Source organism: Balaenoptera acutorostrata, chromosome 6 (genome assembly GCF_949987535.1).
Source record: "Balaenoptera acutorostrata chromosome 6, mBalAcu1.1, whole genome shotgun sequence".
Classification (NCBI taxonomy): Eukaryota; Metazoa; Chordata; class Mammalia; order Artiodactyla; family Balaenopteridae; genus Balaenoptera; species Balaenoptera acutorostrata.
Window position 1 is genome coordinate 120,992,240 of NC_080069.1, and position 18,872 is coordinate 121,011,111.

General features: G+C 46.7%; 1 protein-coding gene across 2 annotated transcripts in view; it reads right to left on the minus strand.

Annotated features, from left to right (window-relative positions):
- Positions 1 to 18,872, minus strand: part of MED27 (mediator complex subunit 27) — a 205,634-nt gene that overhangs the window by 26,686 nt on the left and 160,076 nt on the right. Inside the window, exon 5 of one of the 2 annotated variants that reach the window (XM_007194466.3) lies at positions 6,537 to 6,644. The exons of the other annotated variant lie outside the window; for it this stretch is intronic. Within the exon in view, the coding sequence (XP_007194528.1) occupies positions 6,537 to 6,644 (108 nt within the window). The remainder of the gene's footprint in view (positions 1 to 6,536; positions 6,645 to 18,872) is intronic. 2 annotated transcript variants of the gene reach the window in all.

The following is an 18,872-nucleotide window of genomic DNA, read 5'->3' on the forward strand; positions in this document are numbered from 1 at the left end:
AGGGAAAAGAAACTAAGCGTCCCCCAGTACTCTGGGCAAGCATTAGAAAGATCTTAAAATGGAAAAGCCAAACCTTATGGTAATTGGGGCTGAATCTGCAGTCTTAGGAGCAGCCTGTGGGACTCTGGGGATTAGAATATTTTAGGGGTGGGAATGTGGTCTCTTTTCAGGTAAAATGGAAACAAACCCCACAGATGACCAACTGCTTCAGCACAGATTCATCGGCTCTCAGGTGACACGTCAGACATCAAAGGACCTCTTGATGCACAGGAAGAACTGGTGATAACAGCGACAGTCAAATTCACTCACCGAAATGAAAAACCCGAATGTCCCCAAATCAGCGGGCAAAGGAATGCTGACTATGACGCCCATCGGCATCTCCGGCACAGCCAGAGAGGGCAGGTACCATCTGCACATGACCGTGTGTTCAGCCTGCACTGGACCTGCGTCATCTTTCTAGTGTCTCCCAGCAATCGCACGAGAATGATAAAATTATGTCCAATTCACAGATGAGGAAACTGAGGCCCAAAGACGTTAAGCAGCTTGTCCAAAATCACAGCGTTAACATGTGGTAGAGAATTCAAAACCAGGTCTGTCTCCAGAGGCCCAGCTCTTAACCTGGGAGGAAGATGGCCCTGTACCTAGAATTCAGAGTGAATGCTGACTCACAGCGCCCCCTAAGCTGTCAGAGCTCAAAGTGGTGGTGGGACACTCTTGCAAAGTTCAAGATGACAAGTTCAGGCCTTTCAGGCCTGCTGATGTGACAAACATCGCCACTAAAATTCCTTTAGCAGCAAATGAAAATTACGGCAGCTTATCAGAAAGTAATCAATTCTTCATTTCAAAAAATAGTACAATGAAACTATAAATTATCTAAAGTTAACACTTCCAAATAAAACTCATAAGCCTCACAGGCACTTCAACGTCTAAAGCTTTTATTTATTAGTAGCTTCATCTTGCAAGGTCAACAGGTGATGTGTCAGTAGAGGTAGGGTGCTATAAACCAGCAATGGTGATGGATTTCTCCATGGTCATCCAAGTTTTCAAAACCACAAACTTCTATTTGGTCATATGCTTAAGTCTGCCCACCCTCCCCTGGAGAATAAAAAAGTGAACAAGTTTTACAGGTCTGTTCTTCTTCAACTTTTCACTTTCAATCAGGACATGCACTTGTTACTAAAAAACTGCTGAAAGCACAATTTCAGGGCATCCTCTGCATATGAATTAAACCGGATTCCCCTTCCCCAGCTTTCACTCTTCCCCCGTAAGTAACAAGAGGCCATTTTTCTGAAGGTCGTCTGAACAATTTCAAAGGCTACAACAAATCAAGATGTTCCCTGCATCTAATATCAAACGGGGCTGATGCCAACACTTATTAGAGGAATCAGATTCACGCTTCCCCCAACCCCCTCGACCCAAACACACACACACACACACACACAACTCTGAAGTGGGAAGAATGCGGGGATCAGAAATTACCCTGGAGACAGCTCTGGCTGTCTTTGAAGGTTCCCTTTGATACCACCATTTCTTTTCCTCTCTTGTGCTAGGAGGCTAAAAGCTGCCTTTTTTTATTGATATGGGATAATTAATGAAGCTATAGCATTAACATAACCTAAATACCCTAATAAGATAAATTCAACCGAGACACATATTTTTTTTTTTTTTTATAGCTACTTTATTTATTTATTTCTTTTATTATTTTTGGCTGTGTTGGGTCTTCGGTTCGTGCGAGGGCTTTCTCCAGTTACGGCAAGTGGGGGCCACTCTTCATCGCGGTGCAGGGACCGCTCTTCATCGCGGTGCGCGGGCCTCTCACTATCGCGGCCCCCCCCATTGCGGGGCACAGGCTCCAGACGCGCAGGCTCAGTAGTTGTGGCTCACGGGCCCAGCAGCTCCGCGGCACGTGGGATCTTCCCAGACCAGGGCTCGAACCCGCGTCCCCTGCATTAGCAGGCAGATTCTCAACCACTGCGCCACCAGGGAAGCCCCCGAGACACATATTTTTTCAGCTAAGTCTGCCTGGTGTAAAGTCAGGACAACGGCCAGGTATTCAACATGCTGAGTCATGGCTCTTTGCTCCTCCCCGACGACAATGAAGCGTAGGGCGGTAAGTCTTAATAGCATTTTAATATTTTGTTCGAGGAATTAGTCTGCTGGTGCTTGGCATCAAAAATATGCATCACAGGTAAAGACACAGGATGATCAGGGTAGAGGTAGTGGCTGTTAGTGCAAAGTGAGAGATAGGCTTGCTGGGATTCTAATGGGGCGAAAACCTGCCAGAGCTGGAAATCGGGGTGGCGTGGGGCCACTCTTGTAACAACAGGGCTAAGAACCGTTTCAGAAGCTGGTTGCTTTGGGTTTGGAAGGACACAGACAACTGCAGAGGCAGGAGGAATTCGCAGCTCAGACCCCTAAGCCGAGGCAAGGCTTTCCAAGCCACACCTAGTGCATCAGGGCAGTATCCACCCCCAGGCAGGCGCTTAGGCACCAACTCAGCAAATGCAGGGCTGCACCTCTGGAACAGCAAAACTGCAGGCAACGAGTTGTTCTTAGACCGCACCTCAAGCTCCGAGGGCCCCTTCCAAACGCTGCATTTTATTCGGGATGTGCCAGACGGTTCAACGCGTTAACTGCACTACCGCTCACGTGCATGCAAACACGTCAGTTCACACGTACCAGCATCAGTGCTAAAAAGAGAACACTAATAACGGCTGCACAACTTTATTTTCATCATCTGTAAGGTACTCTGAAAAAAAGGGGTGAATCGAATTGGCTGGGCTTAGATTCTGGGCAGGCTTCTCTGCCAAATGCGGTAAATGTGCCTTTAAAACAACAAGTGGACTCAGTCCTCCTAACCGTGCTCTTCCTGCTTTTAGGGTCCCTGCTTCTCTCTAGGCCAATGTATGCAGTTGTAAAAGGGAGCAAGAGGCCTCCGGTACCGCCTTTGTGATATGACTCAGAATTCAGGCTCCCAGACACACGCTCACTTTCCTTCTGGTGAACAAAGAACCCGTGCTAATCCCTCATTAGGGAACCACGACCCGTGTGCACGTGCGTGCTTCCTTTATTCTTTATTTACGACTTCACTCCCTGTTGCTTCATCTAGTGCCCGGCTCTCATTTCTTTTTTTCTTCCGGCTCTCATTTCTGATTCTCCATTCTTCCGTCCCACCTAAAGCATTTTCACATCCCCAGGAGGCTTTTTCATTACCTCCTCCCACACATTATTATTCTACTGTGTTTTAGGCACTGAGGTACATCCACAGGAGGGAGAGAGTCTCGGGACAGAGCCTGGACCCTCGAGGAGCCCCTGGCAGATGGAGGTTTGAGATCTGGCTCGGTGAGTGACCGTAGGCAAGTCATTTTACCATGCTGGGTCTCAGTTTCCTTGTCTGGAAGATGAGTCTAACAGTGGTACCTATGGTTGCATAACCACTGGAGGCAAGGTCTGCTTCGCACAATGCCTACCAGACCAAACATGGAGGATGCTAGTGTGTTCATTAACTGCAAGACAGACATGCAACAAATAATCAGGACGGACTAATCCTAGTACTAGAGAAAGACTGTTCAAAATGCCACGGAGGTTCGAGTGGATGACGATCACTTGTACTGAGTAGAGGCAAACCCAGGCCTGCCATCTCCAGAGCCCGTGCTCACAGCAGAGGCCTCTGGGAAAACGGGGGCCGGATGAGAAGGGACAGGGCACTCAGCCAGTGTAAAGCCAGTAAGCTCGCCAGGTGGACAGGAGGGGGCAAGCGTCTCAGGTCCAGGGCACAGAGCACAGGTGCAAGTGTGTGAAAGAATCTGGCACGTTCTGGGAGCCACAAGTAGCACAAAAGGCTGGAAAGTAAAAGACGAAATGGATGTAGAGAGTGACGGCAGATGAGGTCGCAAAGGCGGGCAGAGGCCAGATCACTAGGCATTTCTATGCCTTGCTAAGGGGTCTGGATTTTATTCTACAAGCCAGAGTTTTCAGAAGTATGTTTTGCCAAACACCAGTGTCACAATATGCTCCAAGAATAAAGGAAGAAAAAAAATGGATGGTCAAATTAGTTAGGAAAAGACTGTATACTATGTACCCCTCTTGGGAGATTCATAGGCAGTTAGGCAAACTAAATGTTTAAGAATTTCCACAGTAAAGAAAGAATCCTACTGAACTTTCTCTAACCCAGGGTTTCTCAAACTTTTTTGATCAGGGACTGCTTTGTGCCTAACATCTACTAATATCCCACTTTCCTGCTTTGGGCAACGGGGACATGGCAGAAAGCAAGAAATCACCCCCTTGGCTGTGTATTTCAGGAAGACAGCTCTGGAGGCCAAGCGAAGGACGGACGGCGGAGGGAAGCAGGACTGCAGACTGGAAGTGAGGAGGCTGGTGCAGCGTCTCAGCAGAGAGATAAGGAGAAGCGAGGAGGAGAGAAGACGGATGGGAGGGGCCCAGCTGGAGGGATAAAGAGGGAGACTCGCCAGAACCCACCAACAGACTCCATATGGAGACAGCGGAAGGAAGGCCTGAGCAGTGAGGTGGTGCAGTCACCCTGGATAAGGACCAGCTGAGAGAAGCTGAGGTTGGTTTTGGACAGGCTGAACTCGAGGTCCGTCTGGGGAGGAGAGGTCTGACCTCAACACAAATCAGGAGTGATCCCTGTGCGGGGGGACACGTGCAACCACAGGGGTACGTGTAAGAATGGCCAAGGGGCATGAGAGGAGGGGGAAGAGAACCCCCAGTAATCTGGGAGTCAAGGGGGTAGACGGGAGGAAAGGAACTACCAATAGCAGCTGAGGAGGAGTAATCAGAGAGAAATTCTAGAAGAATACACGTGAGACTATTTTCTAATTCCCTTGTTTTAAGTGCAGAATAAAAATAATACTAATCATTTACTGACTATTAACTAGGTGGCAAACCGCTTGTGTTATTTTGGACACTTTCAGTATGGGGCAGTTAAATAAATATCATGTTAAAGATTGATATTGATATTGCAAAGTAGGTAAAATCTCCACTCCTTATAATCTACATTCAGAGTATGCTTCACTTGCATCCTGAATTTGGTATCTCTTATAGCACGGTCATTATTAGTACCTAGCTTTTATGTATTTATTCTTTATATCCCCAAGTCACTTGTAAGTCCCTGGAGACCAAGGGCGTGTTTCACAGCAGGGGTGACTATAAAGTTGTAAATCTTGAACAGAGGCAACAAGAACCCTGTCTCTAGATGACCACTGACTCGGGCTCTTGGCGAGGGTCTCCACCGCCCCAGCCTTGCCTCTGCTGCTGCGAAGGAGTTCGGAATTTCTCGTTTAGAATCGCCATCTGAGTTTCTGAGTCACATACACAACCGATCACATTTGCCCCAATTATTTATTTTATTCTCCACACTTGCTCCAAAGACATTTTGGTTTTTCCAAAAAGAAAAAGGAAAGCTTCCCTGGAGGAATGTTTTTCTCTCAATGGGGAGATTTATGAGAACTCTGCAGGGCCCTGGGAGTAAGAGTAGCTTCCCATGGTGACAACACTCAAGTGGAATGTGGAAATTCGAAATACTGGGTTACTTGTTCAAAATACAAACCCACTTTACAAACCCAAAATACTGACCCACTTTACGGGTCACACCTTTTATATTACACACTGTTATGTGCTAATCTACACTGGTCATCCGTTTTTGGAGAACATTCTATCCTCATTATAACGTGGCTGTTGGGTGGTAAGTGCTGGTACTAACAAACTTTTAAATTTTAATGGGATTCATGAAGAGAAGGGAAAGCTCCAGGGAGAGGTGAAGATGGAGGCTTAGTGTCAGGAAGTGACCAGGGTGTATCTGGGTGGGTATCTCTGGCAGAATGCTCATTACGCTCTGGAAGCAAACACAAATGAAGGCTGTCGACTTTCATTAGCATCCTCTGGTGCTCTCTGCATCTCCATATGGAGAGTGTGCAGTCAAAAGAAATTAGGGGTTCACGTGGGTGAACTTCCCATGAAACAAATCACTCATGGAAATAACTCATCTTTTTTCAATTGTAGTATTCAATATGCACTGCTATGGATAACCAACTTCTGGGGGCTACTTGCTAGTTTCAAGGAAAATGATCATTATCAGGTTGTGTGTCAAATTAACTTGAATTTTCCTCATGGTTCTAGGAAAAGCAAAATGCTGAACCCTGGGCTATTGATGTGCTGCGCGACTAGGCAAAAAAAAAAAAAAAAAAAAAAGAAGGGAAAGAAAAGAAAGGAAGAAAGAAATCCATTTCCTCAGAAGACACATTTAATGAGGCAACTGGGGGGTCTAAGGTGATAAATTAGAAATTCAACTAAGGGTAACAGGCTTAAAGGAAAAAGCAGAAGCTTGATGAAAAATGCAAGGGGAGAGAGAGAAATGTTTTTTTTGTAAAGTGTTCAGCTTCATACTGATAAATCTATGCTTGTTGATCACTTTAGCTATGATTGCTAGTGTTTAATGTCATTCATCTGGGACACTATTACATTTGTTCTGGGATACAGAAAATAAAGGAAAAAACAAAAGACGCCAGAGTGCCTACCTTGCCATCTTCTGTGTAGACATTTTCATTATATCCCTTTACTATCGTTCGATCAATGAATAGGCTTCGCATGACGACTATCACTTTCAACACCTTTCCCAAGGTCACCTGTCAAAACACACGTGTACAAACATGAATGCTTACACTGGAACATGCAAACCACACGAATTGGGCAAGACAATGAGAAGGAGAAAGGATCACCTCTCCTCCTGTTCCTGAGAGACGCACCAGTGGACACTCGGAGGAAAGGCGCGGTGGTCGCGCCTTGTGCCAGCCTCCTAAGGCATTTAAGATGGCACAGGTCCCAATTCATCTAACTACTCTGAATTTATTTATAATATTGGCTTATAAACTCTCAGGATAATTTCCAAATGTTTACTATCTGCTGGATAAAGTAAGTTTCCCTTTTTTTTTTTTTCCTGTCTTAAGATTACTTTCTTCAAAGACTATCCTACAATTCTGGCCTTCTAGGAGTTAGTGAGCACGTTTGTTTTCATATTATGTCATGAGCCTATGTACACCCATGGACTATGTAGAGAGTACAATAGAGGGATGAAAGGCAGGCACCAGATACCCCCTGGTTAACTTTTTTTTTTTAAATATTTATTTATTTGGCTGTGTGGGATCTTCGTTGCGGCACGAGGGATCTTTTTTAGTTGCGGCATGTGGGATCTAGTCCCCTGACCAGGGATCGAACCCGGGTCCCCTGCACTGGGGGCACGGAGTCTTAGCCACTGTACCACCAGGGAAATCCGTGAACTATCTAATTTTAAAAGCTGGTAAAAAGTGGAGCAGTTCTGAAGGTAAATGAAAAGTAGCTGAATTTTATCTCCAAAAAGAAACATGGTCCTGTAAATACATCTAAGTGCTTTTACTCTCTTAGAACCTAAGCACATGTTATAGATTAAAAAAAAAAAAACAAAGAACAAAAAACAAAAACCTAAAAAAAGTGCAGTTTCATACATGCCAGGGAAAAAGTGACCTGCTGGGCTTGCTGAATAGGCCCAGCCTTCAGAATAGAAACAGCGCCTTCTTTTCTTTTAGGGGCTCACGAAACCCTTCTGATGAGTTTGTCAAGCCTCCTGTTTCATTTCCTAGATGAGACACTAAAAGCAGACTCGGCAAAGGACCCAACCCAAGGCCCACTATCTGGGTTGGTCCATGAGGCTCTGACATCACAGAATTGGCTAAATGGAGTCCTGCTGGGCTCAGACAAGAGTCTCCGCCCCAAGCAGCAACCCGGATCCCGCAACTCCAGCAGCAGGCCGTTTCTCGGGACGCCACCTTCAACCATCCTTTCCTTACTTCCTCATTCCTTGCAGCTCTTAGCCTACTGTTCAAAACAACAATGGTCTTCTCTTCTCGATCAGTCCTGGGTGTCAGTGAACATTACTAATACCTAGTTCCTTCAATAACGTCTAGTGCTGAGTTGACCTCTATTTCTATATGCCCCAAATAGTACAGAATATAAACGGGGTAAGAAAAAGATATGACACGTTTATTTACATTTAAGAGAATGTTAAAAGCACCTTATTTCTGGATAGTACTTTTAAATATTGCTATACCATGTAACATTTAATGGGTCATTTCTTGCATAACTGGAAATCACTCTTTAAGGATGCCAATAAACCAGCAAGGTAGGAACAGAAACTCTGCCTCTAGTTTACATGCAGTCTTGGAAGGAAGCAAGGGAGGGAGAGGAATCCAGCTATAGTTTTGGCAGTCATAAGCACTGAAATTAATAGCCTCTCGCTGGGCTAGAGTGAAGGTCCAACGTACCCCCTCCAACAGTGCCACCATTTTCTAACATATTTTAACTCTCTTTGCTAAAAAGCGTAGATAACTAAGCAATTGTTTCCTTAAAAGGAACGAAATCTAGCTGACTTTAACTGATAAATTCCCTTAGTAATTTCTCAAGCTTCTTAAAATGAAATTAAAAAAAAAAAACACACTAAAGATACTAGAAATGTTATATTTAATTTTTTTGCTTTTATAAGTGATTTTTGGTATTTTAAAATCAACTAATAGTAAAATAGTTAATAAACGCTTATTATGGAACAATCTAAAATTAGAGAAAAAAGGAATAAAATAATTGTTTATAGACTTTCCATCCAAAGATAATCACCACTTTAACATTTTGGGATACTTTCTTTTAATCTTTTTACTATCAAAGATGCATGGTTTTTGAAGTTTTCACATGTTTATAATTGAAACTAAACATATAATTTCAAGTCAAAATTTTATTTAAAATTATGAGGGGGCTTCCCTGGTGGCGCAGTGGTTGGGAGTCTGCCTGCTGGTGCGGGGGGCGCGGGTTCGAGCCCTGGTCTGGGAGGATCCCGCGTGCCGCGGAGCGGCTGGGCCCGTGGGCCACGGTTGCTGGGCCTGCGCGTCTGGAGCTGTGCTCCGCAGCGGGAGGGGCTGCGATGGTGAGAGGCCCGCGCGCCGTGGTGGGGAGTGGCCCCCGCTTGCCACGGCTGGAGAGGGCCCTAGCGCAGAAACGAAGACCCAACATAGCAATCAATCAATCAATCAATTAATCAATAAAAAAAATAAATCTTTAAAAAAAAAAAAAAGAAAAGAAAAAATTATGAGGTAAGCATCGTTCCATACTGCTGTGTAGTCTTCAAAACTGGCATTACACGTGGCCTGGCATTCTATTGAGTGGCTATACTATAATTTCTTTAACCACTCTCCTATTGCTGCGCATTAGTTGCTTCCAAATTTTCCCTAATATTAATATTAGGCTTCAATGCGCCCTTTTGTTCACCAAATTTTTACTGCATTTGGTATTATTTCCTGAGGATAGATTGGTAGAATTGTAATTACTGGGGCAAACAGTACAAATATTTTAAGGCTTTTGATACAATTTACCACAAGGGTTAAGAACACTCTTGTCAGCACTCCACTCTTATCAGCAATGGGTGCTATTTTTTTTTTTTTTTTTTTTTATTTATTTATTTTATTTATTTATTTATGACTGTGTTGGGTCTCTTAGTTTTCGTGTGAGGGCTTTCTCTAGTTGCGGCAAGTGGGGGCCACTCTTCATCGCGGTGCGGGGGCCGCTCTTCATCGCGGTGCGCGGGCCTTTCACTATCGCGGCCCCTCCCGTTGCGGGGCACAGGCTCCAGACGCGCAGGCTCAGTAGTTGTGGCTCACGGGCCCAGTTGCTCCGTGGCATATGGGATCTTCCCAGACCAGGGCTCGAACCCGTGTCCCCTGCATTGGCAGGCAGATTCTCAGCCACTGCGCCACCAGGGAAGCCCAGCAATGGGTGCTATTAAATCAAAACAAAACAAAATAAAATCCACCCCCTCCCAGAAGTACCGACTTAATTACCTTCTTTAAACCTTTTATTATGGAAGACTTAAAAAAAACATATACAGAAGTAAATGAAATAGTATAAAGAACCTCCATGGACCCATCCCAATGTCAACAGCTACAAGTCTTGGCAGATCTTTGTTTTACCTACACCCTCCCCTACTTTTCCCTTCCTGAATTATTTTGAAACAAATAACAGCCATGGTATCATTTTATCTGTAAATATTTCAGTCTGTATCTCTAAAAGGGCTCTGAAAACAAAAAAACATACCCATGCTGCCACTCCACATCTAAAACAACAACAGGAATCCTCTAGTGTTACCAAACCTGCAGTTCAGTCGGTGTTCATTTCCAACAGTCTCATAAATGCCACATTAAAACAAAAACTTTGCTTGTATCAGGATCTGAGTATGGTCCACACAATGGAACTGGCTGACCTACCTCATAAGTCTCTCCTAAACTCAAGGTATCCCTCTCTCTATCCCCTCTCCCCATTCTATTTGCTGAAGAAACTGGGTCATTTTTTCTATAGAGTTTTCCACAGTCTGGCTTTTGCGGATGGCGTCCCGGTGGTGTACATGTTACTCCTTGCTCTGTACTTCCTGTAAATTGGTAATTAGATGAGATTCAGGCTTGATTTCTTTTTTTTTTTTTTGGCAAGACTACTTCACAGGGGTGTCACAGACTACCAACAGGAGGCATGTGAGGTTGGGTGTCTCAGTTTGTGATGCTGGCAGCTGATGACCCATTAAATTCACCAGGGGTTACAGACGGTCGTATTCCAGTGAGATCAACAGCCTTCATTTATTAGCTGGAACACTTTTATAAAGAAAAACTTCCCCTATCTACTAACTGGTTACCCAGTGGTAGAATTTATTATATATGTGAGAGAGGATAAATGCTCAATTCTTTCCATTTATTTACCAGCTTTCTTTTTTTAAACTTTTAATTTTATATTGGAGAATAGTTGATTAACAATGTTGTGTTACTTTCAGGTGTACAGCAAAGTGATTCGGTTATACACATACCAGTTTTCAAACAATGCACTGTTTCACTAGTTTACTTCCAATGTAGATGGCTTAGTTTTTTTCCCTTAACATTATTATAAACTCAAGGAGTGAAACATATTTGATATATTTTTGTCTGACGCAATTATTCTTCTTATGGATGCTCGAACTGTCCTGTCTGTGGCTGGTGGGCATCTTTTTGAGGCTGAATCCTTTCGTCGTAACCCTAGTCTCTGTGATGGCTTCCTTGCTGTCTGGTATATGATACCCCGGGCCTGTCCTGTACGGTTCCCACCTGAGGTCATGAATCAGCCATCTCCTCAAGCAACTCTGGTTCTTTCCAGTGGGAAATGGTATTTCAAGACCGCAACCAGAGCAAGGGGCAAATCATTTTTGGATAGGTTAAATTTTTTGTTTTTCATTCTATGAATCTGGATTAGGATAGTTTTTCCTTTCCCCCTTTTTTTCTCATCCTACATTCATTTTTGTATTGAGGTTTAAGCGTTTCATCTTCTTTTCTAATAAAAAAATAAGATACTCCGCAGTCATACGGCCCCCCCCCACTCCTGCCCCCCCAATCATACTTCGCACCTCTGCCCCCCACCCTCAGCCCGCCATCCCTCCCCCCACCCCTCCTGCCCGCTTTGCCCTGGAGTCCTGGGACGGGCTGGGTCTCCATGCCCCGCCTCGTGCGCTGCGGCTTCACGCTCTCAGGGAAGGGGCACGAGCCGGGGAGGCTCACCAAGAGCATCCCTCCGGCGTGTGTCTGTCCCGGGCGGTGCTAGTTTATGGACACCCAGTGCTATGAAGTCTGGCTCTGGTTTACTTCTATTATCTCTTGGACCCGTCAAGGTCTATGAAGTTTGTCAATTCTTATTTTTTATAGAGCCAGAAAGGACCCTGGTACTCAACTAGATTGCATATGCATAGATTCCTGGCTTTTTGAATTTTTAACATGGTCATAATGAAACTGCATACACAATTTTGAAGCTTAACGTTTCGAGGCTCTGGAATCAGGCGCATTTGGAAGCAGGTCTCGGCTCTGCTACTGGACAGCTTGGCCCAGTTACCTACCTTCCCTGAACATCCCTTTCCTCCAGCCAGTGGAGATAATGACAACAGCTCCATCTCAGAAATGGCCTCGAGGAGTCAAGGAGACAATGCACCTGATAAGGGGTGTGGCACAGGGCCTGGTTCCCAGGGGCAGCTATTGCTACTTAGCCCAACACCTTGTCTGGACCTCACAGAGGCGAAATGACTTGAAGCCAGCTAACATCAAAGCTGGAACCAGAGGGCTGCTACCTCCAGTCCAGTGAAATTGCCACCTATGCTAATCTGCCTTTTTGCTGTCACACCTGGGGCTAAATGGACACTGCAGAGAGCGGGTGACAGCTGTGCAGGCCCTGAAGTATGAACAAAAATGTGCTCCTGTTGAATGACTGCTGAGAGTCTGCAAGCCTGAGGTGCAGGCGGAGTGGGGAAGGTACGAAGCTGCCACGGAGGCTGATCTTGCTGACTCCCGAAAGAGGCCATTTACTGTGAAGGTCAAGTCCACTGGGACTCTGTGCCACACCTGTCACTTACAGGCAGGGTGACCAAGGGCAGGTCGAGCCACCTCTCGTGCCTGCTCACACAGCTGCAAAACGCGGAGGGGCCCGCTGAGGAATTAAATGCGATGATCCGTGGGAGACACGTGGCCGCGGGCGTGGCGCACCACACAGCTCACCGGCCATCAGCCTTCGTTCTCCTCAGAGGCGGTGCGGTGGAGAGGGTCCTAGGAGCCCTTCAAGCCCTGCCCTCAAGATGGAGCTTCGTGCGTGTTCTCTAATGTTCTTTCCAGCTCGCACGTCACCCTATAATGATTCAGATTCTTATGTGTCTGGACTGTGCCGGTTCCTAACGTATCTGGATGCAGCAGGTTGCAATGACCTTGGAGTTTTGGTAGACTGATACGGCGGTGCAGCATATACAGGCCAACAGACACCGTTCTACAAACTAGCCAATGCTGGCCATGGCTGGAGCAAAATGCCCAGAGACGGGACTACAGGTCGGTGCCTGGCAACTGCTATGGGATCCCACAAATAAAGCTAATGCATCTGGTAATGAAGTGGGCTTGCCGTTGCCAAGGTAACCCTTCTTCTACACTGAGCAGGTCACTCACTACTTCTGCGTCTGTCCCCGTGTGTTCAGATGGCAAGTTGTGAAGAGTCTAGGGGTGCACTGTGCTTCCCCAACGGGAACCAAGGTGCGCTTGGAAAAGAAGCCGCTGGGCTGGACCACCCAGCCGGCCGTCACCCTTCCAGGAAGTGCCCTTAGAGATGCTGTCACAGCCCATCCCCTTGTGGGGGCTGCATCAGTGGTCTTCTCTATCTGTTCTACGGCAGTCGCCTACCAAGCTGTATGGCATTGAGAGAATTTCTAGTTCACTATGGCGAGGCAAGTCACAAAGTGGGAGGCAAGTTGAGGAGAATAGCAAAGATATTTCGTTCTGCTCTGCCGCTGACTGCTATCCAACGCAAACGTAACAAATCTGGTAGTTGAGACGTTATCTACACTGGCAGACCGGGTGAGCTTGGAAGGTGGGAGAAGCTGATCGCTTGCAACCTCACTCCCCTGGGCTTGTGCAGGGAGAAGGCACCCTGAGGCTGAGCAGTAGCTGTGTCCAGGATGCAGCGGAGGCGAGCTGACCAGCGGCTTATTCGCACGAGGAACCTGGACTGGACACAGCCCCCCGCTGGCCCAGCATAAAGCACGTGTGTGGGAGGTGAAGTGGGGAGCACAATATTTGTCACTCAGACAAAGGCTGCATGGATGAGCTCTGCTTTGGGGGCAGGGATACAGTTTTAAAAAACAAAAGAAGCCAACGATACATACATGTGTCCACAAATGTTATTTTCCAGGTACAAACAAGGTAAAAGTTTACTGTGTAGGTGTCCTTAAGGGGTCTGCTATGCTTGAAATGATGTTTTTCAAAGTGTAGTTAGAAAGGGGTGGGGAGGGAGGGAGAGAGGGGCAGACAGGCACCTACAGGAGGTTCAGGAACAGTTTTTCTTCAGTACAGAACCAAGAACCTTCCTCTTTGTACTAATGACAAAGAAAGATGAGGATAAAGTGAATGATCCCCATAAGCATTTATTTATTGAATATATAAGTGGATGTATTATGTGAAGCACTGCGCAAGGACACTACTTCAGAGAATCATGTAACTTTAGAGCTGGCAAGTTTTAAAAAGTCATTTTCTCCAACTCCCCCATTTTCAAAGGGGTAAACTGAAGCCTAGAGAGGTTAAGAAGTATCAAATATGGCTCCTACCTTGAAGGAGCTGATAAAACTGACATATGCCTGAACTAACTGGAGGGCGGTACACGGCGCTTTACCACATGGGGCTCACCGTGTACTTGAGAAGTTTTGGGGAGAAGAGTGCTGCGTCACTGAGCTGCCGGAACACGCCTGGTTGGGCGCCTGTCCGTTTTACCCCGCGTTTTGAAAGGTGGAGTTGGTGGTATAGACGAGCACTCCCCAGACGATGTCCCATGAAACATTCCTCCAAGAGATGTTCTTACATGTGACCTGGAAAAAACGTTCCCCCAAGCTTTTCCCTGATGCCTGGGGGTCTTCCCCCGAGTAATGCGGACACCCCCTTGGCTCTATGACAAGGACTGGGGCGCGCCCACGGGGCCGTAGTTTCCTCCTCTACCTAAGAACCCTGCCGTACAGCCCAGGCAGGTGTCTCAGTCTCATTCTGAATAGAAGGAAGCTGAGGTTTAGCAAGCTTTGAGGGCAAGGTCACTGCTGTTCTGCGCAGGGCCGGGCGCCTGTCTCTTGCTGTTTCCCCTTCTCATGCCTGGTCCATGACCCCGCAGCAGCGGCTCTAAATCACAAGACACGGAGACCACAGAGCCTTGGACCACCTAATCCTCGAACTGCCTGCCGTATTTTCTGGAACTCTGGTAAGTGGCTCAAAACCGTGCTTCACAAGGCTCCTGGCTTCCCTCCCAAATGGCTTTATACTCACACTCCTGACCTCATCTATAAGATGCCACTAAAACACTTGCTTTGTCTAACTTTAGCGGTTTTTTTTTTTTTTTTTTTTAAAGTGAGCGCTCTGAATCCTGCACAGCTGCTAGGCATGTGCAGCCCTGACAGAATCGTGCTGGGGCGGAACGGTTCTCCTGACAGCAGGTCTCACAAAGCTGCAGCAGCAAGAAGGACTGGGACCCGGAGGTACAGAGGGAAACTGGCTGCTGCTTCTTTCTAGGAAAACTGTAAAACCGGAAACAGCCAAGAGAAAACGGAGACAGACCAACCCGGAAAGGCTGAAACGCTGGCCAAGCTGAGGCAGAGAAGATAAACCTGCTGTCGTGGCTGGAAGAGGAGGTCCCTAGTATGAGGCGCTGGCCGGACAGTAACCCAGTCGTGACAAGAAAACGGGCCACGTGACTTGGAAACCAAGAGGTCAGACGGAGGGAGCATCAAAGATAAAACTGATATTCCTCTACGCCGAAGGTCACTGGGCCACGTGACTTGGAAACCAAGAGGTCAGACGGAGGGAGCATCAAAGATAAAACTGATATTCCTCTACGCCGAAGGTCACTTGATTTTTGCTCAATGGGGCGGCTCAGTTATGCCTCTGATGATGAAATGCAATGCCACGTAGTGTGATACAAGAAAGAGAAAATCAAACTGGAAAGCGACTCCCATGGACGGGCTAGATTTGAGATGTGAAGTTGTTACAGCCTCAAGAGGTAAATTGTATCTTCCCTTTTGACAAAGACCTAGGAAAAATAAGGCAGATAACCTGACTTTAGGTTCTGTCTACCAACAAGTTAGAAAATCAACTTGCCAGCAAGGCAAGCAAGCATGGGAGTTTCGTTTAAGGACTCTGGGGGAAGAAAAGACCTGAGTTTAGATTTCAGCTCTGCCCCCTCCTGGCTATGTGACTTGAGGCAAGTTACCTGGCCTATGAAGCCCCAGCTTTCTTGCCTGTAGGACCCAGCATAAGGCTGCTGTGAGGAGGAAATGACACCAGACTTGTGAAGGGCTTAGCATTGTGATTCAGACTTGGCCAGTATGCCATCCGTGGTCATGCTGGGTGACTCCCTCCTTGCCCTTGTCATGGGGCACAGGCGGCATGGGGAGGGGGCGAGGGCCAGGGCTTTGGAGCCTGAGAGACCCAAGTTCAAATTCTGCCTCTGCCATGTACAAAGCAGCGTGGCTCTGGGAAAACCAACTCACGTGAGCTCTGGCTTCCTCGTCTCTAAGGTGGAACCCTTTATAAGGACTGGGCATCCACTGCTATTAAGTGTCCAGGGGAGTCACTACTGTCACTCGCTACGTGGTAGCAATTGCTGTATCACTGCGGTAATCCTTTATAACAGTTACGAAGCAGCCCGCCTAATAAGATAGGTTCATTTTTCTTTAGGTGGCTTATTCCCTTGATGAGTACATTTGAATCATTTCCTAAGGAGCCATCAGTGTTAACAATCTGGGCACTTCTGATCTTCCTGAACCCATTCCTCTCTTCAAAAGTCACAACTGCCCTGGTGGGAGTGGAGTTTCATCAGAGACGTCTTACTCATTCTCCAAGTTCGTTTTCATGACAAGGAAGGATTAAGAAATAAGTTTCCATTTCATACGATAAATAACAACTTCCTCACAGCCTTCCTCTCTCATCTGGCTTCATGTTCCCCTCAACGACAACAAAATTCACACACAATGTAAAGAAGCAAAAAGACAACAGAGAAAAACTGTGCTTCCTGACCTTGGTTTCTGGCTACCTTATAGGCTTTCCCTTGCAGTGTCATGAAAAATCCCCCAAACCGTCAAAATAGAATTTAGTTCATTTTCATTTATAAAACATACATTCAAATATATAACATAAACCCCTCTGGGAAAAAGGGGAATACGATGCCTGTATAAAAATAGGGCATCAAGATTCCAAAAAGATGTTGTGAGAATGAAGTGGGATACGGGTTAGCTGACAAAAGGAGAAGCTGACTATTGTTTTCTCCAATATGCTGAAAACGTCAAGTTTCTACTAAGGGAGGTGATGCGGAATCCCCGTCAGCACACACACACCCTTTACTCGTCCCCTGCCCTGAACACGGCAGCAAGCAAGACACCACACTCAACGTTCCCGTCTTGCAGGACATGCCTGCTGCCCGGGAAGCAGCTATTTTCTGTCCTGGGCGGAACCAGTTAGCCCAGGGGTAGGAACTGGGTCTGGTACAGAAGGTTCTCCCCATACTGGCTAGGCCACGTAAACTGCCTCCTTCCAGAATCTGGCCTGGAGAACGTGGAGAAGACTGGGAACCAAAAATAGCACTCCTGTGAGAAGGAGGCCATGTAGCAAGAGAGGGTGGAGGAATGAAGTGCTGGGGAAAGGAGGAGGGGAGACAGACAGACAGACGGACAGACGGATGCCCTGGAACCTGGAGCTGCCTTGAACTGCAGATGGCTTTCCAGTTCTCCCCCTCCTTCCACCCAACAGTTACTTGTTAATGCATGTCATGTGCAGGCTAGGCATTAGGTACACAGAGATAAACGCAAGAGACCTTCAGAGAGCTAACAGTCCTGGTGCAGGAGACAGGCAACAAATAAGTATATAAATAAAAATGTATAATTTGCCAAAAGTTTTAAAGGAAATAAACAAAAAGGGAAGAGCTCAAAGAAGAGAGATTATTTAGGCAATACCTATGTGCAAAAAAAATGACATTTAGATCAGATGATTCAATTATTCGTTTGTTCATTGAATTCACTCCAGTATTTCTTGGACACTCACTATTGTACCAAGCATCGGCCTAAGGATTAGAGATGGAGCAGTGAACAAAACATCTCATAAGGGTGCATTCTTGGTGGTGGGGGCGGGGGGCGGGATGAACAGACAATAGAGAAACAAAAATATATCATCTGTGTGGGGCTAGGAAGGCAATAAAGCTGGGTGAGGGGGTAGGTTCACATGCGGTAGAAACCTACTACATAAGGTGAAGCTAGGCCGTGCAGGGTGCTGGGGCAGCGGGCCCGGCCATGGGAGGAGCCTGGCAGAGGCCTGGGCGGGAAAGACCCGAGGAAGAAGGAGGAGGCCGGTGGGGCGGGCAGCAGAGCGGCAGGCGCCGGGCAAGGGCAGGCCAGGGTGCTCGTGAAGGGCAGAGGCTCTGACAAGAGGTTAGTTGCATCTGGGGTGAAGTGGAAGCCGCTGCAGGGTTTTCAGCAGAGAAATGACTGTGTGCTTTGATGTGTGCTTTAAAGAAACATGTCCTTGGCTGCTTGGTGGAGAGATCAAGAGAAGAAACAGGGAGACCACGAGAGGACGATGACAGCTTTGACTGGGGCTGTGGCAGCAGAGGAGGTGAGACGCCAGTAGATTTCAGATAGAACGAAGATGGAACTGAAGACAGGATTTGCTGATAGATGGGCTGTGAAGTGAGAGGAAGGGGGGAACTAAGGAAGCTTGTAGGTTTCTGGCTTGAGCACCAATTAGATGGTTTTGCTATTTACTGAGATAAGATGCGGAAGCAAAGGGGTAAAACAGGGGGCAGGGAAAATCACTTCTCTTTTATGAAGTTTAAGACACTTCCGAAATGTCTCAGTGGAGAGATGTTAAATGGGCAATTTGGAGACTGGGCCTCACGGCTGAGGTCCGGGCTAGACAGTTCAAGTTTATGAATGATCTTATCAGGCCCTCATTTTCAGGGCAGTCTGGGTGAATTCAGATGACCTGAAACTTCACCCTAAGCCCACGCAACTGAGCAGCATTATCTGGACTCTGAGGAGTTCAGGGGTGTCCTTCCCAGAAAAAGGCGGGTCTGTGGACTTCAACAGGAACCATCCCACTGACCGGGCGATTCACGTCCAGGCGAAGGTGATCCCCACAGAGATCTGCCACTTGCCACCTGCATTAGAATGGGACCACGGTGCCCTCTGGCAAATGTGGCCCCATTACACCTCCACTTCTGTCGATACCCTGTTAGGCAGCACTTGGCTTTTTAACATTTCGACTGTAGGCTAT